The sequence below is a fragment of the Engystomops pustulosus genome, chromosome 1, assembly GCF_040894005.1.
Source record: "Engystomops pustulosus chromosome 1, aEngPut4.maternal, whole genome shotgun sequence".
Lineage (NCBI taxonomy): Eukaryota > Metazoa > Chordata > Amphibia > Anura > Leptodactylidae > Engystomops > Engystomops pustulosus.
In genome coordinates, this window is record NC_092411.1 from 252,815,691 (window position 1) to 252,840,618 (window position 24,928).

At 39.5% G+C, this 24,928-nt stretch overlaps 1 protein-coding gene across 2 annotated transcripts in view; it reads left to right on the plus strand.

Annotated features, from left to right (window-relative positions):
* The window catches only part of CORIN (corin, serine peptidase), a 154,433-nt gene that overhangs the window by 85,619 nt on the left and 43,886 nt on the right, over positions 1-24,928 (plus strand). For both annotated transcript variants that reach the window (XM_072124787.1, XM_072124782.1), the window contains exons 5-7: positions 15,973-16,154; positions 24,203-24,316; positions 24,803-24,910. In XM_072124787.1, coding sequence (XP_071980888.1) covers positions 15,973-16,154; positions 24,203-24,316; positions 24,803-24,910 — 404 coding nt within the window. The remainder of the gene's footprint in view (positions 1-15,972; positions 16,155-24,202; positions 24,317-24,802; positions 24,911-24,928) is intronic.

Genomic DNA, 24,928 nt, shown 5'->3' on the forward strand with positions numbered 1-24,928 from the left:
ATTTTTATTTGGACTTTTAATTTGGTCATCTCTCTTGACATGTCTGGTTTACTTCAACAATTCAAAATGCACAGAAAATTTGTGAGCCTATATTTGACATAGTTTCTTTTAATAACTGGGTGTTACCAGTTTTGGGGGGAAGTATTATACTGCATAGAGACACTTCCCTTTGACATAGGGAGTGCCAAGACCCACTTAACTTATTCAAAATTGTTATTTAATGGAATTAAATTAGTTACTAAAAAACAGACTTGTCAGGAGGGATGAGAGGTCCTCTTAAAAATGTATATATAATGTAGTGTGTGTGGTGGGGTGATTCTTATTAATATGGCAGCTGTTTTCTTTCTCCTTGGAGGTTATCACCATGTAATTTTGTGGCATGATCATAACAGCAAAATTACCATCATGGTTGAAATGAAAATTAGAATTGGTTCCTCCCAAATTTCACACTGAATCATTAGGGAATTTGTATGTGAATGTAACAGCTGGTGCCCTCTATATTACAAGTCTTACTGGATGTCCACACTTCCCCTGGATCACAGCGCCAGAACAGATAACACTTAAGTCCACCACTTCCTTATGGAACTAGGAGAGATGTTACGTTTTGTAAAATTTGGAATCCATTGCATTTGTTTTCATATCCTGGCAGAGCTTAGTATATCAGTCTATAGGGAATATGCAATCAAGCCACGTTTACACTACACATTAAGATTAGGAACAATTGCATTTCATTTCTGGATGTCAGAATTTCAGATTACAAGGAGTACATGTAACATACAGCAAATTGAAAATAATTTTATCAGAATTTTCAGAATAAAATAAGAATATTTACTCAGATTTTTGTTCTCATCCTCCAACAAATATATCACATGGGGTTAAAAGTGTTCCCCCGGCGCAGCCTGATACATAAAGAGTGTTAAAGACACCCGACTTACAGACAACCCCTAGTTACAGACAGACCTCTCTGCCCACTGTGATCTCTGGATGCTGGTAATTTACTGATCTTTAGCCGCAGGCTGCAATGACCAACTTTAAGACTTATCAAAGCTGTCTGCGATGAAGATTTATTGTAAATCCTTGTTCAAATGTCAACCCAAAATTTGAATGAAAATCCAATTGTTAAAGGTATACAAGTATACCTGTTCTGATTTGCATACAAAGGGTTATTCCCACAAAGACAAGTAAGTTTCTTATATGTACTCAGGATAACAAAATAACACATTCTCTAATTCACCGTTATTAACAAAAGTCTCTATCTGTCTCTATCAGTCCTGCTGTACACAATTTCAGTTGCCCCTAGATCTCACCCTGTAACTTCAGACTTAAGGTCGGGTGGCTGCCATCTTGGAAAAGATTGTGCAGATGAGATTTCTGTGCCTGTAGCCACACTCCCTGCAGTCCTAGCACTGGAGCTCACACTGGCACATACACTGATTCACTTCCCGTCCGGAGATTGTGAGGAGAGACAAGTTGCAAGCAACAAGCTGCAAGGAGATAAGTGATCCGGGGGAAGGGAAATGCAGGCACTTATCTGTGAGGCTGAGAACAGAGATGTAGAAGAGCTAACTCTGTAATAGGTATCTAATGGATCTTATGCATCTCTGATTTGTCTCATCCCTCTCTATATGTGTCAGTGTGTTAGTACAATGTCAGAAGTCAGATGAAAGTGTATATACACCTGTATCCAGATAATCTAACCACATTGTCACCCCACAAAACTAGATGGTTCATAATGCATAATTTTGCCCTGAGCACCATAGGGAGTGATAGGAGCTAAAACAGCAATAAAACTGAGTAAAATTGTAAATTAAGGGGTTAAAATGATCTTTATTGTGTTAACATCACTAGGGGGTTGAAATGTGAGTATGGCGCTGGGTCCCGGTGCATGAAGTGGGCCGAGCCCTCTCCATAGCTTGTAAGTCTTGCAGCAAAGGCTTACCGGTAACACCCACGATTGGTGCTAGTACAGATCGTGGGTGTTTTCCTGCCGATCACCGACGGCACTGCTGCACATCGTCACTCCCCATGATTTCATCGGGGAGCGGCGATCTGTCGCCATGACAGCCTCGGGTCTTCCGAAGACCTGAGGCTGTCTCGTTTTAACCCATTCATTACAATGTGCTATCAGCACATTGTAATGAATGAGGAGAAAAATCCCCATATTTGATAGGATCGATCAGACAACCTAGGGTTAAAGTATCCTAAGTAGTCTGAAAAATAGTAAAAGTAAAAATTAAAAAAAGTTTAAAAAAATATATAATAAAAAAACTTCAAAATTCAAATGACCCCCCTTTTCCTAGAACTGATATAAATATTAATAAACAGTAAAAATCATAAAAACATTAGTTATCGCCACGTCCAAAAATGCCCGATCTATCAAAATATGATAACGGTTTTACACAAATAACACACATGTGTAATTCTACCTGATCTGAAGATAAATTTCATGCTCCATTATATAAAATGAACACTGGATTTTCTCCTTTCCATAATTCCAGATTGTAAAATAGGAAACCTCTCAAAGTGGTAAAAAAAAAAAAAAAAATTTTAATAACTTTTCCAGATTTTAGCTCATATAGTTTTTGTTAGTTCTTCAAAGTTTTATTTTTTTACATTGTTCAAGTGAATATTTAAAGGAATTTTTTAGGACCTATTGTTTAGATTAGTCGCTGATTATTGTGTGTCTGACACTCATGATCCTGCTACCCAGTTGTTCCCTTTATTGGTTTGGCAAAAATATCATATATGTAAAAATTGTGTCAGTGCTCAGTACTACCACAAGCCGATGGTCTTAGTGGCCATGTGCTATTCATATAAATCCCAAAAAAAAGGAATGAGGAAAGGAGGAAATAAACCCTTGCTACCTACTCAGAGGTTAAAAAAGACTGTTGTGTACTATAATTTGGTGGCCTACTGGGATTCCGATAATACTTGGAGAATATGCACAAAAAACATAGAAACATCATCACTAGCATTGAGCAGACCCGATCCTGTCCCCAAACTTCATTATAAGTTGGGGTCTGGGTTCAACTCAACCCCATCTCACCGCTAATGTGCAGGAGCCACTTCCACCTCACCTTCGATTGGGGTAGTAGTGGGTGTTACTTGTGGGGGTTTGGTTCCAGGAACGGTACCTTGACCTAAACAGATTTTAAAGATTTTGGTTTGGCCGAAAGTCCACTTTATTACGTCCACAAGTATCCAATGTGGGGATTTTCACAGCTCTGACAGGTTTGTTGTGTTGTAGCTGCTGCATGTTGTGAAAGGGCTTCTTTATTGGTTTTGGTACCTGAGAAGGTGAAAGCCTTACATTAGCAGACATTTTGTAATTCCATTGAATACATTTTTAATACAGATTAGACATATCTGGGTGTATCCCCTTCCTCCACGAAGAAATGAAAAAGGATTCCACATACATTAGGTATGAGGAATGTTCAAAAAAACTTGTGTCTTAAGAAACACTATCAGCCTTATATGAAGAAAACCCTAAGACATTACATGTAGGAAAAGTTTTCTCAGTGTTCTCTATTTGTCCACTTTTGTTCGTCATTTAAATATTTTCATATAAGAAGAATAAGTACAATATTTCTCTTTTGGGACATATATTGCATGAATGTGAAACTTATGATAGATTTTATTGCTATTTTTATGATGTTTTCAAAGACTGGTATTCATTACGTGCCAATCTGTACCTACACACAATAACCTAGAAATGTCTGTGTGTGTACAAAAATGTTAATGCATCCCAGGCCAAAGATAAAGAATCTGATGACATTTTCACATGTGCCCACTCACTGTTCAACACCAGTGTCTGTATATGGTATGTCTGTGTGTATATGCAATGTTTAGGCTTATATCCAGTTCCTGTGCTTTGACCCTTTACTATGGTTGAGATGCCCATTTATTCAGCATTTTTGGTTTAGAGGCATATTTACATATTACAATATTACAGTTTATTGCTAGACTATACCAGAAGAAGGTAAATTGTGGAAGTCTGACCCCTAAGACTCAGGGGTGAAGGTGGAGGTCTGACCTCTGACCCCTAAGATGGATTCGTTCACTTACATGGCGTCCACTAGCATCAAGTTATGCCACAGTCCAATTTTTTAGTTTTCTGTAACATTCAGTGTTCAATAGTTACATTTGGTGAAAATGATATACATTGGTCTAAAGGACTCTGCACTCTCTTGGTTTTCTTCCTATCTCTCTGACCGCACTTTCAGTGTCTCCTTTTCTGGATCTATCTCTTCTTCTGTTCCGCTCTCTGTCGGGGTTCCTCAGGGCTCAGTCCTAGGTCCTCTTCTCTTCTCCCTCTATACTGCACCCATTGGACAAACCATCAGCAGATTTGGTTTTCAATATCATCTTTATGCTGATGACACCCAGCTGTATACCTCAGCACGTAACATCACCCCTGCCTTAATCCAGAACACACGTGACTGTCTCTCTGCTGTCTCTAACATCATGTCCTCTCTTTTCTTGAAACTTAATCTTTCTAAGACCGAACTTCTTGTCTTTCCACCATCTACTAACAGAGCCTATCCTAACCTCTCCATATCAGTCTGTGGGGTCACCATAACCCCAAAGCAGCAGGCCCGCTGTCTTGGGGTTGTGTTGGATTCCGACCTCTCCTTTGAGCCACACATTCAATCTCTTGCTCGCTCTTGCCGGATGTATCTCAGAAACATCTCCAGAATCCGACCGTTTCTCACATTTGAAACCTGTAAAATGCTAACTGTTGCTCTGATTCACTCTCGACTAGACTACTGTAACTCTCTACTAACCGGTCTTCCACTCACCAAACTCTCTCCTCTCCAATCGATTCTTAATGCAGCAGCCAGGCTCGTCTTTCAGACTAAACGCTACACGGATGCCTCCAGTTCATGCCAGTCACTGCACTGGCTGCCAGTCTCCTTTCGAATACAGTTTAAAATAATAACCCTCATCCACAAAGCTCTGAATAATGCTGCACCTTCCTACCTCTCCTCTCTCATCTCAGTCTATCGCCCAACCCGTGCTCTTAGATCCGCCAGTGATCTTAGATTAACCTCTACCCTAGTGCGGACCTCCCACTCGCGTCTCCAAGACTTCTCTAGAGCTGCACCAATTCTATGGAATGCTCTGCCCCGGACTATCAGACTAATACCTAACCTCCAAAGTTTCAAACGTGCTCTTAAAACCCATTTCTTTAGGCAAGCCTATAACTCTCATTAACTGCATGAAGTTTTAACTCTTCTACTAACCCTTCCTGTGTCGTCCTCCCATCTGTTATCCAGCAACCAACAGGCACCAGACTTCTCTGCAGTCCCATTCACCCTGGACCTGGTATATAAGATGACGGCTGAGTGGTTCAAGCGACAGCAATTCCATTTATTATATTTTGTTCTATTCCCTAAGAAGAATGGCTTGACCATTAAATATTATTTTACCTCGTGTTACCCCATCATCATCATAAACCGTAAGCTCTGGCGAGCAGGGACCTCACTCTTGTTGTTCCATACAAATGTTGTGCTCTGTCATGTTATATTATATTTGTATTTGTTTCCTATGATTTGTAAAGCGCTACGTAATATGATGGCGCTATATAAATAAAGATTATTATTATATATTTGGTGGAGTTTTTCTTTCAGGGCATGCTTGGTTTTAGCTTTGAAGAAAATTATGTATTAAAATCCATCATGATAAACCAGGAACACTTACTATTAGATCCAGGTAATCCAAATGGATTAGATGCAGATTTCAAACCAAAGTGTAAATATATATAGTATATATCATTTACTAGAGAAACAAGAAATAAAGGTCATGCTCAAGTGGTAGACTTGGCTAAATATTATCTGTTCTTGTGCTGATCTAGATGAGGCATGCATATTAAGCAAGGCTCTGCCATTTGGAATGCAGCAGCTGGTATCTACATAGGAAAATTCCTTAACGATACAGTGTGAAATTTGGGGGAAACCAATTCAAATTTTAATTTCTAACCGTGATAGTAATTTACTGCTATAATCATGCTAATAACATATTGGGTGTGGTATAGCCACTTTCTGCTTATGCCGAAGTGCTGAGAAAATCTTACAGAACTGTTAGCTGTAGCAGTCAAGAGTTCAACTTCCTTAGCATAACACGACCCGACCTTGTGAGTATATATTGGTAGCACAATCCATCGAACAGAGCATTTTATGGGTTGACATTGTTGGCAGTTCAAACTTAGAACATCAAAGCAAATTTATTAACGATTATGAAGATTGTACATTGGGTATACTGGGGGACATTTATCAGGGCTTCTATACCAGAAAACTGGCGTAGAAGCCCTGAAATAATAATAATAATTGCTAGCGAACTGACAGTAATTGCAATTCTTCCCCCTTCACACCATATCCACGCCCAGGGGACATAGAGGGGCATGAAGAGAGGGGGGGCATGGCTGGCGGCGGAGTGGAACAGTGCAACGAGCAAACGGTACAAGGTTAGTGTGTTAACTGAGCTATGTGCTAAGGTTTGGTTAGCATCGTGTATGGTTTATAAGTTCAGTGAAAACTTGCAGGTTGAGTAATATTTCTACGCAAGAAATATATGTAGATATATACACTTCGCAGCCCCACCGACAGATAAATAAAGAGACCAGAGCCTCTTGATTTCTCCATCATTGACAGATGGGTTTTGATTTCATCATATTCTGGCACACAAATCTCCCACACTGAACCTATAAACCATACACAATGCTAACCAAACCTTAGCACATAGCTCAGCAGTTAACTCGGCAACCTTTCAGCAGTGGGGTTGTGGGTTTCATTCCAACCAAGGGCAATACCTACATTAGTTTCAATCCAACCAAGGCCAACACCTACACTGGTTTCAATCCAACCAAGGCCAACACCTACATTGGTTTCAACCCAACCAAGGCCACCGCCTACATTGGTTTCAATCCAACCAAGGCCAACACCTACATTGGTTTCAATCCAACCAAGGCCACCACCTACATTGGTTTCAATCCATCCAAGGCCAACACCTACATTGGTTTCAATCCAACCAAGGCCAACACCTACATTGGTTTCAATCCAACCAAGGCCAACACCTACATTGGTTTCAATCCAACCAAGGCCAACACCTACATTGGTTTCAATCCAACCAAGGCAACCACCTACATTGGTTTCAATCCAACCAAGGCCAACACCTACATTGGTTTCAATCCAACCAAGGCCAACACCTACATTGGTTTCAATCCAACCAAGGCCAACACCTACATTGGTTTCAATCCAACCAAGGCCAACACCTACATTGGTTTCAATCCAACCAAGACCAACACCTACATTTTTTTCAATCCAACCAAGGCCAACACCTACATTGGTTTCAATCCAACCAAGGCAACCACCTACATTGGTTTCAATCCAACCAAGGCAACCACCTACATTGGTTTCAATCCAACCAAGGCAACCACCTACATTGGTTTCAATCCAACCAAGGCCAACACCTACATTGGTTTCAATCCAGCCAAGGCCAACACCTACATTGGTTTTAATCCAACCAAGGCCAACACCTACATTGGTTTCCATCCAACCAAGGCCAACACCTACATTGGTTTCAATCCAACCAAGGGAAACACCTTTATGCATGAGGAAGGTTGAGCACTGTCCAACATCAATCTAGAATGCAATTAATTGGCTCAGCGGTAACTCTTTTGAGTGTTGTGTATCTTCGGTGACATTTGAGCCTATGAATACCTAGAACTTTCATTATTTTTGATAAATAATAACTCATCACGATATACAAATAAACTGACAATCTATTGCCTTCACAATATCACCTCACAATACCTTACAAACTTTCCCATGTCTTGTTCAAATAATATTCGATACGGTGAATATAGTCCATATGATTTCAACAATCAGAGCTTCACATACGGTAAAATTATATAACAATATGCAGCATGCCCCTAGGAATTTATCCCCCTGGAAATAATCTAGTTTACCACCCCATAAACTTGTCAGAGCAAAATACACCCAGTTTATTTATTTGCTACAAAACAAAATATAATGATGCATCGATTCATATGTACTTTAGAAATAATAAGCAAATCTGGTCCCTTTTGGCCACAGCATTAAACAAGAACCGGAATCAAGGGTTGAAGTAGGGAAAATAATATATCCAAACACTATGTACATATGGAACCTTTATATGTAGCTCTCCTAAGCGTGCCATGTGTGCCATATCATCTGAAACATGCCATAAGGGGAACATTAAATCCTGATTTCCAAAATTGTGAAGTTTTATGAAAATGCATTGGAGCTAATTATTCAATGACATGAAAGATGTGAGAATGTTGGAATGTAAGATAAACATTATAACGGTTCATCAGTGCACAGAATATTTTTGCAGCTATTTTTATCTGGTGATCTGTAGAATTAGGTATTTAGTTGGAGCAATGGTCCATAGACTCAGTATGGAGTAGCACAACATGTGTGACCATTGCTATATTGACATGCAGACAGCAGAGGAGTCTTCGGACTCCTGTTCTCACGGATGTAACTTGAAATTGAGGGTAGAAAGAACTTGGCCTCTTATGTCTTTCCCCCATACGAAGAGACCAGTACAATGAATAATATATTGGGGGCCTGGTACACATTTTTCCTCGGTGCCCAGCAGCTTCAAGTTATACCTTTACATATGGCTATGTAATAAAAAAAAATAACAAGAGAACTCAGGCGCGAAAAATGTAGTTGAGGAAGATGGAGATCAGCCCCCTACCCACCCAAGGATGATGGACGCAATGGAAGTTCAAGAAATGGTGGAAACTTCAATGGAAAAGCTATTAAATAAACTATATTTGAACATTAAACAGGACTTGGAAAATCAAACAAAAGAACTAAGGAAAGAAATCACGGTACTTGGTGAGCGGACATCCCAGGTGGAAAATCAACTTTCAGTCATGGCGGTCACATGTAATTCCCTAATAGACATTGCTGGCCAATTGCAAGAAACCGTGCAGTCGCAACAAATAAAATTGATGGATCTAGAAGATCGTTCCCGTAGGAACAATCTACGTTTTAGAGGGATTATGGAATCAGTAACAGATACGGAGCTACTTAACTTTGTATGGGATTTGATGTCCTCGGTTCTCCCAGAAGCTACGAACTCTGAGTTAATGATCGACAGAATCCATAGGATTAAAAAGCCACGCAATGCCCCAGCAGAGGCGCCAAGAGATATCATTGCTAGAATTCACTATTACCATATCAAGGAGGACTTTGTTAAAAACTTCAGGAAAAGAGATTCTATACCGGAGAAGTTTAAAAATATCAAGGTGTTCCAAGATGTTTCTCCACTAACACTCTCCAAAAGAAGAGAATTCAATACGATAACAACAATTCTACAACAAAAAAATATCCGATATAAATGGGGATTCCCATTAAGATTTATTTTTCAGAAGGATTCTGAGACTTTTTTTTGTAATACAACTCATGATGCAGAGACGCTGTTCCTGGTCTGGGGATGGATTAGAGAAGATGAACTCCATACTCCAAATGCGCCATTACTACCAAAAAAACTACCAATCGAATGGCAGAAAGTATGATGGACTGTCCTGCTGAACGGTTTCTCCCGGCCAGGTGTCAGATAGATAGTGTCTGATCTTGGCTATAGATTGGTCCCACAGCCCCCTATGGGCGGTAGCTGGATGTAGAAACTTTTTTTTTATTTGTTTTTTCTTCTTTTTCTTGCGCTTTTTTTTTTCTATCTTTGCTTCAATGCTTATTTAACTCTTTCTAGAAAGTTCATGTTAATAAAAATCAGTGTCATCCTACTGTCTTAATCAAATAAGGGATTGTTGCGAAGGAGAATAGGTGGGTGGTATCTTAAAATACAGACAAATTTTAATGGGAATGGATAGTATGGATATTTTCAGCTGGAATGTATGTGGTCTAAATCTTCCAGTTAAGAGACACAGTGTGGAAAGAGGTTAAGAGAAATAATAGTACTCTTACAAAAACGCACATGCTAGAAAAAGATAATTATAGATTCACTGACTCCCAGTTTCCGGTAATATTTTTTGCAGCAAATGAAAAAAAAAAAAGGGGGGGGGGGGAGTACTAATTGCCATAAATAAAAAAGTTAAATTTAGACTGATCAATAATATAAGTGATAAAGAAGGCAGATATATTATATTACAGTGTGAAATTTTTGATGAACTATTCACTATAGTTAATGTTTATGCTCCGAATGTGGGCCAGAAAAAGTTTGCATTAAGGGTATTAAACAAAATAAAAGATACCTTTAAAGGCAAACTTTAATATTAGCTGGGGACTTCAATACGGTGATTGACTCCCGGATAGATCGCTCCAATAGAATCACTACTTCCCATATCGATCTTAAAAAACTACTCATTAATTAAGACCTGCACGATATATGGAGATATGCACATGGCAGCGAAAGAAACTATACCTTCTATTCTAATCGACATCAATCCTACTCCAGGATAGACTTTTTTACAGTAAAAAAAGAATTATTGAACCGAATTTTAAATACAGAAATCCTCCCTATTACATGCTCTGAGCATGCACCAACGACCATAATAATAATAATAATAATAATAATAATTCTTTATTTATATAGCGCACACAGATTACGCAGCGCTGCACAAAGCATGTCAAATTGACCATGACTGTAACTATGTATAAAACCCCATGTTCCAATGCTAATTGGAGATTAAAGTATAGGACCCTAAAAAAATACATAGACAAAGCCGAGAAGGCTATACAGGAACATTTTTACCAGAAGGAGGCAAATTTGTTGTGAACAGTGACATTATGGACATCACATAAAGCAGTTATTAGGTGCCTTCTCTCAAAGCTAAATCACCGCGTAAAAAGGGAAGAAAATCAAGAGAGAGATTCTTTAATAGGAAAAATTGCATGTCTGGAAGAACTACATAAAAAATCTCCCACAGATCAAATCAACATCCATCTATTAGAGTTAAGACAGCGCCTTCAACAACTTATGGCAAAGGACTATGTAAAGAACCTATTTAAATCAGGAATGACAAAATGTAAAGTAGGATTGAGGGCCAAAGAATTATTGTCTAATAAATTAAAGAAAGAAGGAGATAGGAAAATTGATAAACTAATATTTAATGGTCAAGAAATATATGACCCACAAAAATATTAGTTAGGTTCAGTGATTACTACTCAAATTTGTATAATTTGGCATTAGCCGGATAAGTTGCTAGTCCATCAAGTGGAAGTATGAGGGAATATTTGAAGACCTTGGGCCTCCCTGAATTAAATTCCGGTCAAAATAAGATCTTGGATGCTGCATTTACGCTGGGAGAAGTTAAACTGGCCATCGACGGCTTTTCGAACGATTATTATATTGAAATGAAGGATACTTTGGCACCTCACCATTTTGTTCAATACATTTAGGCCAGGGGAGAGAATACCAGAAGAAATGTTACTGGCAAAAGTAGTCACTATACATAAAGAAAATAAAGATCCAACTCATCCTGACAATTATAGACCAATATCCCTTTTAAATAGTGATCTAAAAATCTTTTCGTCCATAATAGCCTCTAGACTGTCCCTAGTTATAAATACCTTGATAAATTTAGATCAAGTAGGTTTTATGCCAAGAAAACAAACTAGGGACGCTACACGTAGAATAATCAACTTAATACAATTAGCGGGGCTCCAGGAGTCCCCATGTGCAGTCCTGTCAATAGATGCTGAAAAAGCATTTGACAGGGTGCACTGGGGGTTCCTGGAAGCTGTCCTGACCCAGTTCGGGTTTTCCTCTATATTCTTGGGATTAATAATGTCCCTATACTCTTCTTCAAAAGCATATGTTTCTGGAATGGGGCATATTTCAAAAAAGTTTGATTTTCAACTTAAAGGAAACCTACCACTTGAAGTGGCAGGTTTCAGATGGAAATACCGAGCACCAGCTCAGAGTGAGCTGTTGCCGGAGCTTATTTTTGTTAGGGTTTTAAACCGCGGTATCGCGGTTTAAAACACTTTTTAAAGAGAACCCGTCATGCAAAATAACCCCCCTAAACTAGATATATTTTCATAAACTGCCATTAGAGAGCATTGCCTCTATCCCTTCATTGTCCCTCTATATGCCTGTAAACCTAAGCAATAAGGTCCTAAAGCTGTATGCAAATGACCTGTGAAGTGTCCAATGAAGCATTAGCATATTCAAGCTGTCCACTCTATTCATGAGTGGGAGGCACAGCCACACCCCCAGTGCTTGACTGACAGCCTGTATAATGGTGTGCGCCTGTATAATGATGTGCTTCCTGGTGCTGGTGGCCACGCCCCCTGCAGCCTGTGTGTGCATGTGTGTGTGTATATAGGAGAGATACAGCAGCTCCAGGCAGCCATGTTACAGCAGAACATGTCAGATTCATGTGTAGCTGATGTCTGTGTCTCTCACCTGTGTATTAGGAGGATGCAGCATGTCAGCAGATACACTAACTATGCTTTACTATACATTGCACACAGACATGAGCAGGGGGAGGAGAGGGGAGGGGGAACAGGTGTGACATCACTGCCTCTGACCATGTGACCAGCCTCATTTACATATTAAAGAAAAGATGATTTTACAATGATTAATGTATGAAATAACTAGATAAAGGCTGGGATGGGATCCTTGTGATCTGCTCCAACAGGTAGTAGTGACAGGACAAGTGACACAGACCTGATGACAGGTGTCCTTTAAACTTTATAGCCGGCGCAGGGAGGTACGCGCTCGGCGCTTAACATGCGCGTGGCTTCCTATGTAGCTGCACGCACGGTCGCGCGCATGGTAAGCGCCGAGCGCGTACCTCCCTGCGCCGGCTATAAAGTTTAAAAAGTGTTTTAAACCGCGATACCGCGGTTTAAAACCCTAACAAAAATAAGCTCCAGCACCAGCTCACCCTGAGCTGGTGCTCGGTATTTCCATCTGAAACCTGCCACTTCAAGTGGTAGGTTTCCTTTAATGATGGAACCCCTAGCCCAAGCCATAAGAAGAAATCCAGACATTCATGGGATCAAAAGCAGGGATTCAGAGCATGTAATAGGGTTATATGCTGATGATATAATTATCACCTGTTTGGACCCACTCTCTTCCTTAGAGGAGGTAAGGAAAACTATTACCAAATATTCTAGCTTACCCTACTATAAAATAAATGAAACAAATAATAATAATAAATGAAACTAGTGATCTTAAACAAAAGATCATTTTGAAGTTTTCTTTTGCATGGGCAAAAAGCGGTACAAAGTATTTGGGAATTATGCTAGGCCCTACTTTAGAAGTAATTATTAATTTGAATAGCACGAATTTAATAGATAAATTAAAAACCTTGATTAAAAAACTGCCAAACTCATTATCATGGCTGGAGAGAATAAGTGCCATCAAAAGTAATCTACTTCCTATAATCCTTTATTATTTTCGCTGTATTCCCCTAGCGTTTTCGCAGTTTACTCTCAAGACAATTAAGAAAATTTTGATCCAATTTGTGTGGAACAATAAACCTCCAAGAGTTTCCAGCCAAACATTATATGTGAATAGATGGTGGGGAGGGGCAGGCCTCCCAAACATATTTATATATCATCAAGCGGTAATCTTGGAGGCATGCAATAGATGTTGGACAGAGAGTCCACCGGAAAACTGGATGCAGATAGAGGCGGAGTTTGCGTCATATGAGCTATTAAAAGATCTGCTTATAGCTACCAATTTAGATCTAAAGAAAGGACATATCCAGCTCCTCGATACTACCAGGTTTATGTAGAAGGTTTATGTACGTTTGATCTTATAAGGGGAAAATTTCGTATATCAGCAACAGAATTTATGGTGTATGCAAAATTGAAATCCTTTTTAAGATCGTTATGGGCACTGGAATTAAAGAGTCAAACCAATCCAGATTTTTTAGATTTTTGACATCAAAAGTTAAATACAAAGGCGATATCTCATTAGCATACTCAGAATTTATGGAGACCTCTAGTAAAGGGAAACTTGGATATATGATTAAAAGGGAGCAGGAAATAGGGAGATCTTTCCCGTTAGCGGACTGGCTTAATGCTACTAGAGGGATTAGCAAGAATACGTTCTGCTTAAATTATTATGAGATATTAATTAACATTCATACTAGATGGTATACTCCTCCTGCACGACTTGCTAATATGTTTTCTGATCAATCTGAATTATGCTGGAGACGTTGTGGAAAAAAAGCTACCCTATGCCATGTATTGTGGTCATACCCCAAGCTAAGTAGCTACTGGTTGGGTGTTGGTTAAATTATAGAATTGGTAGCAGGGGTTTCCCTTGGACTTTCACCAGAATGGGCACTTTTGAATATTGGGGCAGATTTATCAAGCAGTCTGAAAGTCGGAATATTTCCAGTTGCAACCAATCACAGCTCAGCTTTCATTTCACCAGTGCTCATGAATATTTTAAAGGGGAGCTGTGATTGGTTGCCATGGGCAATTGGAAATATTCTGACTTTCAGACTGCTTTATAAATCTGCCCCATTGTGTCAAGGGACCTACTAAATTCATAAATATAAATGGGTTATTAATAAAATCAAGACAGCAGCTAGAGTTATACTTGTTAAAAAATGGAAGGATGAAATCAACCCGACTATTACTAAAATGATTTCTTTAGTTAATTCCACATGGAGAATGGAAAAATGTCTTGGGGAACAAGGTATTATTAAGATTAATGATTTTGACGAATTGTGGAAATCATGGCCAGGCTATGAAAGGAATACTGCCTAAAATCCTTTTCTTATTTGATGGTGACACCAGAGAGTTAATTACAAAATATGTATGATTATTTTATATTTTTTCTTTTGTTTTTCTTCAATCTTTTACTTTTTTTCTTTTCTTCTTTTTTTTTCTTCTTACATCTTCTACCTCTTATACGGTGCAGTGAACATTGTATGAAATGTGCTTGATATGCAACAATTGAAATGCAATTGCTGTTTACCTTTTGTTCAGCTTTAACATTTGAACTATATATGTGTTTATTTTGTAAAAATAAAAAAAATAAAAAAAAGTTATGCCTTTATCTGTTCTAGTGACTATTTGGGTTCCCAGTGTTCAGTTTCCCAGACTATCGCCTAATATTAAAAGAATCTATTCACCGTGAACAACTGCAGAACATGTTGGGAAGCAGCCATAGAGAGCTCTTTTATTATACCCTCCTTCTGCTCTTAGTGGCTGATATATTATTCAACCAGAAATCTGCTACAGCATTTACACAGAGCCGAGGGGAGAGGCTGTGGAGTAGCTCAAAGCAGTGAGCACTTACTGCTTAAGAACCACCCACTGTGACATGGATTTAAAGTGAACCTGTCACCAGGATTGTCCTTTTTAGCTGGTATCAGGTTCCAATAGCATATACTATGCTGATTATTAAAAATACCTTTGTTGCTATTTCCAATCATTTTAGTTCTTTCTATTAGTTTCACTCACATTACCTGGCTCTCCGCAGCAGTATGTGGTGAGCTCCGGGGCAGCTGCAGCCTGTGTGTGTCTGTGCCTCCTCCTGCATTCTTCCTCTACTCCACGCCATCACACTCCTTCCACTGCTTGCAAAATGCACATGACAGGAAGTGGGGATTGGGGAGGGAGCTGAAGAGAGGAGACTGACACCGGCACACGCAGGCTGCAGCTGCTCTCAGGGAATCACCACATGCTGCGGCTAGGGAGTCCGTAATGTGAATTAAACTTATATAAACTACTGAAATGATTCAGAATCCTGAATAGCAGCATAGCATAGGCTGTTGGACTGGCCAGCAGCTATAAAAGACATTCCTGGTGACAGGTTCTCTTTAAGTCCGCATGAAGGCATGCCCATGGCTTTTACCTAGTTCTTTTAGCTCAGTTTAAAGGGTCAAAATTGTAAGCTTTATTGGAAAAAATATATATATTTTTTTTTACTTTTTCTTGAAAAGCAATTTTAATAAAAGAAGAATGCTTTTCTCTTTCTTCTTCTCCCCAGTTATCCCTTACTGCCGTGCAGATCGTTCTGTGAAGCTGCTCAAGATGGCTGTGGGCCAGTGTTGGAAATGGTGAATTCCTCTTGGCCAGAATTCCTAAGATGTTCCCAGTTCCAGAACAAGACAGATAACAGCAACTTCAGCCGTGTCTGCTTCTCCCCACAACACGAGAAAGGAAGGCAATGTACGTAATTACATGGAGAAATTAAGGTTTACATAATTAAGAGGGGGCAAACATCTAGAGAAAAAGTAGTGTGTGTGATGGAAAGAAATGGACCAAGAAACCATCCTGCAATCAAAAAATAGCAACGGCTCGGCCATGATTGGTCTCTGTTTGCCTGCAGCAGGAAGGGTGAGGCAACATGGAGACAAATTCACCGTAGAGCAAGTATCATAGAGGTCACAGGTCATCATAGAAGTTTCAGGAGAGCACTGGAAGGAGATTTGCTAGAAATATAATGACCACTGATGTACTGAACTACTTAGTTATATTTGCAGAGTGTGCATTGTATATGGCACCGGTAAGAAAAGTTGGTGTAGTAAGTTAGAGGTTTTTCTAGCTAAATCAATCACAGACAGCTCTGTACTTTATACAGTGGCCAGAGCTGGTTACTGTAGATCACCCCCTGTTGACCTAAATTGGATTTGAGTTTGAGTTGTAACTACACGTCTTGACCACTTTAAACAGAGACAGACTTCCTGCTCCATTCTTCCTGCATTCACAGCTATCATGTAAACAGCCCAGTAGAGAGCGGTCTATGGAACACCAACGAAATACATTGCCAAATAAATTATTATCTACCTGAAGGTTAAAACTATCATCAGAAGTCTTCTTGAGCCCTGAATGTTCCGTAGATCGCTCTTTACTGGGTCGTTTATGTATTGTCAAATCTCCACTCCGTTTCCTGGAATGAGGAGTCTGTCTGGAACGCAGGAAGGCACCGGCTGCTGAAACAGGTCTATTACATATGCCAAATTCATAGCACAATAAGGTGAGAGTCCAATCTACACTCCATCTTTTGATTTTATGGCATAAAAACTTACTTCACTATGATGGCACTTTCTGTGGTTTTCACTCTGTCCTACTACTTCTCTGCCCTCAGAGGATTTTTTTATCCACTGATGGTAGAGTTCCCAGGTTTGTTGCATTCACAGCTATGAATGGCTGATCGATAGGGGTGACAGATATCAGCGCCCCTCCAATCTGATATTGATGAGCTATTAAATCTCCTTTAACGTTTGTAAAGTGATGTTTTTTGTACAAATGACATAGAGAAAAGAAAACTGACCGGAAGTGAGATATTTACATCCCAAATTCCAGTAAATTATTTCTAGAATACAAGACTCATTAATAGAGGTGCATAGAACATGTTAATGACTATCTATTAATGAGAAGGATTATACACTGTATTAAGCTATTAATTAGGCAATTAAACCATAAATATTTAACAGAAGGATTTAATTATTGTTGTACGTAGCTTATAGTTTGTGCTTTCCAAATTTTTGCAGCGAAATTCTATATTGACATCCAAGTGTTACTATTTTCCCTCCAGTTTCTTACTACTTTAATCTGAATATTTTTTTTAGAATAATTGGTTTAGTAGGGTTGAGAAAAATTTTTAAGGCACAATAATTGCTTCTCATTAGTTTTGTATGGATAAAGTAGAGAAATGCTGTGAGACGATTAAATATAGAAGTATTCCTAAATAAAACTGCGCTGAGCCTTGATTTTGTTTAAACTGGAGTTAAAAGATCCATTTGGCAGAAAGTTCTAACTGTATTAATACAAGAGGTCAAATGTTAAGTGGGGAATGAAAAGATATAGTACATACTGCAAACATATCATCATAGGGCAACCCAAAAGTCACTTTGGTTTATAAACATTTGTTCTCATTTTCATAAGATGACCATAAAAGTAGAGGCTGTCACCCATGTATTATTACTGGCTAATATATCCCGTGGCCTATTTCCTAATGCCTAGAAAACAACTACATTTTATTTGACAGCTCATTAATAATAAATCTGCTAAATTAATTTTACTGTTCAATGTTAAGTTATCGGTTTTAGCTGACATCTTTTTCTCAGGATTGTTTGACGGACCTAATCCCTCCTCTGAATTGCTTCTATTTGGAAAAATCCCAAATAAAATGGCTTGCCCAATTGAGGTAATTTTTGCTCCAAATGAGTTAAAAACACTTAAAAAAGCAATACATCACTGTTCCCCCAGTTCTGCTGTGATCATTCCTGGACTCCAGGTTTTACTTTTCTTGTTCCCACTCATTACATAGAATATGCCAGAAAGTGTGTCCAGAAACTACCTAAATGGACCTAGCAAGTAATGACATAGGAGCCATCGGGATTATGGTAGTTAGTTCAGTATCACTTTGATTTTTAAACCCTTTATTCATTTTTTATATTTTTCCCCCCAGACAGCCCTTTTAATTAAAAAAAGGCACTGATTCAGGATCATAATTTTGTGGAATAGTAGAAATTGGGATCTCTTTATCTGATAGACTTACTCAGTCTACCATCACAAGTTGTAGGGACGCTAAACACTTCATTCCTCCATTACAACTCATCACATCGGTTCTCAGCAGGGGAAAACTTTATTATTGTCAGAAAATAGGGATGAACACCTACACTCACCGGCCACTTTATTAGGTACACCATGCTAGTAACGGGTTGGACCCCCTTTTGCCTTCAGAACTGCCTCAATTCTTCGTGGCATAGATTCAACAAGGTGCTGGAAGCATTCCTCAGAGATTTTGGTCCATATTGACATGATGGCATCACACAGTTGCCGCAGATTTGTCGGCTGCACATCCATGATGCGAATCTCCCGTTCCACCACATCCCAAAGATGCTCTATTGGATTGAGATCTGGTGACTGTGGAGGCCATTTGAGTACAGTGAACTCATTGTCATGTTCAAGAAACCAGTCTGAGATGATTCCAGCTTTATGACATGGCGCATTATCCTGCTGAAAGTAGCCATCAGATGTTGGGTACATTGTGGTTATAAAGGGATGGACATGGTCAGCAACAATACTCAGGTAGGCTGTGGCGTTGCAACGATGCTCAATTGGTACCAAGGGGCCCAAAGAGTGCCAAGAAAATATTCCCCACACCATGACACCATCACCACCTGCCTGAACCATTGATACAAGGCAGGATGGATCCATGCTTTCATGTTGTTGACGCCAAATTCTGACCCTACCATCCGAATGTCGCAGCAGAAATCGAGACTCTTCAGACCAGGCAACGTTTTTCCAATCTTCTACTGTCCAATTTCGATGAGCTTGTGCAAATTGTAGCCTCAGTTTCCTGTTCTTAGCTGAAAGGAGTGGCACCCGGTGTGGTCTTCTGCTGCTGTAGCCCATCTGCCTCAAAGTTCGACGTACTGTGCATTCAGAGATGCTCTTCTGCCTACCTTGGTTGTAACGGATGGCGATTTGAGTCACTGTTGCCTTTCTATCAGCTCGAACCAGTCTGCCCATTCTCCTCTGACCTCTGGCATCAACAAGGCATTTCCGCCCACAGAACTGCCGCTCACTGGATGTTTTTTCTTTTTCGGACCATTCTCTGTAAACTCTAGAGATGGCTGTGCGTGAAAATCCCAGTAGATCAGCAGTTTCTGAAATACTCAGACCAGCCCTTCTGGCACCAACAACCATGCCACGTTCAAAGGCACTCAAATCACCTTTCTTCCCCATACTGATGCTCGGTTTGAACTGCAGGGGATTGTCTTGACCATGTCTACATGCCTAAATGCACGCCGCCATGTGATTGGCTGATTAGAAATAAGTGTTAACGAGCAGTTGGACAGATGTACCTAATAAAGTGGCCGGTGAGTGTATATATTACCATAGGGGAAACAGAATAGGTATGCCTGGTAGTAAAATGTATTGATCCCACAATCAAATACCACCAATACCAGCAGGGCTGGCTGCAGATATCAGTAGGCCCATGGGCGACAGAGCTAACATACTAAATTATTCCCTAGTTTATTTTTCCCAAAAAGCCCTGTCATGGTTAGTTTATAAACAGCCTTATAATAGTTAAACAATATGGTAAAATGGTAAACTATAGACAAATGTTGAAGTTGTATAGATACTGCTCTTAGAATAGTATTGAACAAACAAATGGACCAGAACCTGCAATGTTCAGGTCTGTGATAAACATTTCAGGTACGGGTCCCCAGACTCAAACCCGGACATCAGCAAGAAGCCATTGGTAAATATGCCACGGGAATAACGATCCTAATGAAAATGGGTGCACGTGTGTGCCACCGGTATTTGTATAACAACAGTGGCTAGCCTAGCAATGACTGGGGGTGTTACTGGTGGGAGTGAGCCTTTTGGGTTCCCGACCCGCACCTAGCTTTCGGGTTTGACCGAACTTGGCAAATCCAAACCGGAAATGGTCTGCTTATCTCTATTAAAGAACCATTCTAACAAGTAGAGGTAGAGATAGTTTGTAGACAAATCAGGAAAATAAACACCTCCCCCATTGCACTTGCCGGCTGATTAGCATATTCATAAAATGATAATTATCTCATCATCCATTTATGCTTACAACAGTGTTTGACTACTCTACAAAGAACTCATAGTGGTTTGGGATCATTTTGATCTCGAGGGTAATTGGATATCGTAGAGGCAACTATGAAACCTCCTTTTACGATAACCTACGATTTTACGACTCAGATTTTCACCTTATTAGTTTAGGAATTAAATATTTTCTTGAGATTGTATAGCTTTTGTCTTTTAGTTTGCTCCAACGTCTACTTTTTTTGTTTTCACTTGTCCAAAGATTCTTGTTTGTCCATCCACATTTCATTTCTCCGTGAGAGATCATATCAAGTTTACTATTTAAAACTGTGGAGAATCAATGGCCTCAGGGAGCAAATGGTATTGCCAAGTTCGGCTTCTTTGAGAGCGTCCCACCTCCTGTTGTGCCATTTGCCTGCTGATGTTTTCATGTTTTTCATTACATCTGGCAGATGATTCTTCAGACATCATTGCCCTATTAGGATTCCTCATAAATACTTACTTTGCTCCACATACAAATGTGCCAAGTCTTCATTGCACTATGAAAATTCATCTTTTTAGAACATGACACCAAAACAAATCTTCTCAGATGTTAAGAGCCTATAGACAGTTTGGACTTAACAATGTGCATTCATTATTTACGGTGATTTTTCTCAGTTGGGTACATCCTGAAGGCCAATAAAAAAACTCATGTGTGGTCAAACAAGTTATTTCCCAGCAGTATCTGCTCTGTATTTACCTGAAAAATCATACAATTGAGAGTTTTAATTGTTAAAATGAGGAAATATACCAAATATATACACAAATATACCGAAAAATGAGTGTTTGAGAGGGCTGTCAAGTGAAGAAAATGTTTTGAGAAAGTCATTTTTTAATGTTCATATTAACACATTTCTAATATAATAATTATGAAAAACATCCATTTTTTTATTTGCTACTCCACTCTTAAAAACCTCACAATAGAATGTGACCAGGGGTGGATAAAGCCTGCCATGAGCCCTGGGCTGTATTAATATTAGAGCCCCTACAAGTCTTGAATCACTTCCTACGTATGGTAATATAATCAAGCATTTAGGGAATGGAGGATGTGTCCCTTCTGCTTGCTTTAATTCTGCAGGAAATCTACCACCATGAAGAAGGATTGTAAACCAAGCACACTGACATACTGGTGTGTGTCCCCTCTGACAGAAACTACTCTTCTTCTAAAATTATGCAAATGAGGCTTAGGGGCTCCAGGCTCCATAGATGTTAATGGAGCCTGAAGCCATTTTAAAGCCTTGTTTGTTCAGAAAAAGACATATAAAGCTCAAACCAAAGCAGATCCTGCCAAAGTGAACACACACCAGCATGTCAGTGTGCTTGGTTGGCAATCCTGCATCCTGGTGGTAGATGTTCTTTAACAACCTTTGGATGACCTTCAAAGACCCTGAAATGGCTCTTGCGTACATGTGTATCGAGAGCATGAACAGATGTATGAGGATTTCATGGGCGAAGGCCCTTCTCTGAATTTGGTTGGTGGTTTGGGCCCCCGGCTACTGCCCAAACCGCCTATATTATAATACACTAGTGATTGAGACACGGAAGAGAGTGGATATTTGTCCTCCTTTTTTTTGAGAGAAACTTAGTGTCAAAAAGAAGGCACAAGAAAGCTCATGTAAAATGTTAACATTTATAATCACAAATTATATAGAAAAATCTAAAAAAAATTAGATTCAGAGTTTTTCATTTCTATAATCTTCTATGCTAGTAGTGTTTTAGAATAGAAAGTATCTGTAATAGTATGGATACTTGCTTTAGGGTGTCTTATGTGATAGTTTTCTAGAATGAAAGGAAACAGCTCTGATATCCGATGCAGCTGATTGTGTGAAAAATGGGCCACATTTTCCTAAAGCCCCTCCGGCAGTTTTCTGTCGGACTTCACACGTTCTTTTACGTGCAAACTGCTTGCACATGTATTTAAGAAGTGTCAGTGGCACACACGACTCATTTGTGTCATTTGTGCGCTATTCTTCATGTGACACAAAATCCTGCACTCAAAGAGGCGTTCCGGTGGACCGTGCACCACATTTATCATGCAGTGTCTGACAGAAGTGTGTTGCAAACCCTATGTTAAAGGTGCACCAAAAAAAGTTGGTGCACTCTGTCATGGCAGTGCAGGGGCACCAGATTCATGAAAAACAGGAGCCACAATTGGCGCCCCCTGCACACTACACACGCAAACTGCACCTAGTGCAGTTTTCACTGTTTTTAGTAAATGTGTAAATAACTGCACCCCCAGCGGTTCACACCTTAAAGATGTTGTCAGTCATGTTAAAAAAATATTTGCTTAAAGCACCTTACTCCCCATCATTCCTGTGCTTATGAATCCTTCGCCACTGATTGTAACATGGCTCCCAGTGATGGTTCTTAAATATAGACATGTGATGGCCACTTGACCTGCCATGTCTATTTTGAGATGATGAAGAGACTGGCCAATCCTCAGCATCACAGTCAGATAAAAGCGTTTTATCTGGAATGTTACAATGTTGCCTGAGGAACCTCTTGGTATGTTGACTACTTTGCATTGTGTTATTGTCAAAGCAGCTGTTATGATGGAAGCCTGGAAATGAAGGATGCTGTTGGTGCTATATATTCACACACACATGGCTTCCTCGAAACACAGTTTGAGATACTCAATGGCTTTGTCTATAGCAGACGTATATAGCTCAACATTACCTTGCTCTCTTCTAGCAATCCTTGGCTCCGAAAGCCCTTGAAAAGTTCTATATGGGTTCCCATGACTTTGACTTGAAGAGCAAATTTTCTCTAGTGTTCCGTTTTAGCTTTATCAATGAAATTTGATGACTCTTAACAGCATTATACAGCCCTGCAGCCCTGTGAATCCGCATTTATAGTCATTTATTTAATGTACAGCTGGGTTATTCTTCATATACTAGCAGGACTGATATAGTGAATAGCTATAATAGCGTTCTGCATTAGGATATTTTATCATAGAGCACAACTATGCTTTTGAGAAGATTTGCGTAAAGGGTTCTGCAAAATCCATTGGGGGCAAGTGTGTCACAAAAAGTTACTATTCTCTGACTGCGTTGTGCTGGTGCTTCCGGTCCATGGCACCCTGCCTGAACTGGAGAAAACGCACAGGAACCCAACGCTGGACAAGGGTCAGTTCTGATTGCATTTTCTTTCTACTCCTGCCGTACAAGGCTTTACCTGTATTTTCTTCTTAATCACACAAACCACGTTGAGCTGGGACTGTTACATTTAAAGGGAATCTGTTGGTGGTGTATACTGTGTTAAGTAGCCCCCCTGTAGATCCGTGTAACCTTAGCACAGCTCCTCCACTCTGCTATGAGTCACTGCTGTATCAGGCTTCTGTTTGAATACTACAGCAGTTACTCCAGGGGGAAATACTGGGATGTGTTCAGTGACAAGATCTCACACACCAGTGCACCAGAGTGTTTCAAGTCCAGCTACAGTCCTGGAATATAAATACATTTTTCACAGTCCTGTTGCTGCTACTAACAATACACACAAAGGTATGTATATACAGCTCACCAGTGCCAATACTTACCACTGTCTAAAGCTTTGAATATTCAAAACAGCTGACAGATTTCCTATAATGCCACAATACACTTATCACTCTAGAATGGTTAATTATGTCTCCTCTTTGTTTTACATTGCAGCAATGTGCGGTGAACATGACAGCTTCCTATGCAGCAATGGTGTCTGTATAGCCAAGAAATTGACCTGCAATGGCTACAATGACTGTGATGACTGGAGCGACGAGGTACATTGCAGTAAGTCATTCTTGTTCTTACTGGTAAATGAGCTGTGACATCACCCAAGAATTATTTTGTATTCCCATGTATCATTGAATTATGTGGTTTTATAAGATTTCATATTACAGGGATGAATGGAAGGTAAAAATATTAAAACGGATAGAAAAAGTCTAAAATTTTAGTTAACGCTGAAGGATATGATGAGGTAACAGGATAGAGTTTATAGTAAAGGGAAAAAAACCTATGAGTCCTGTTTCTTATTATGCAGCCACCCACTGACACGGCACAGTAGTGAGTCTTAAGGTTCTCATTAGAAGCATCTGGGAATATGACAGATTCATTGCGCTTCTAACTGAAGTGAATGTGAGATTTCTTTATAGTTTTGTGTTTGTTCTTTCCTATAGGTCTTTACGTTACCCATATCTATAAGATGAATCGTTACACTAAACCAATGCAGATAACCTGTATAGTATAAGGCTCACAAACGATATTGCTTCATTTCAGATTGTAGTGAAAATCTATATCGATGTAACACAGGAAAGTGCCTTAACCACAGCTATGTATGTGACGGATATGACGACTGCGGTGACCTGAGTGACGAGCAGAATTGTGGTGGGTAACCGATCCCTA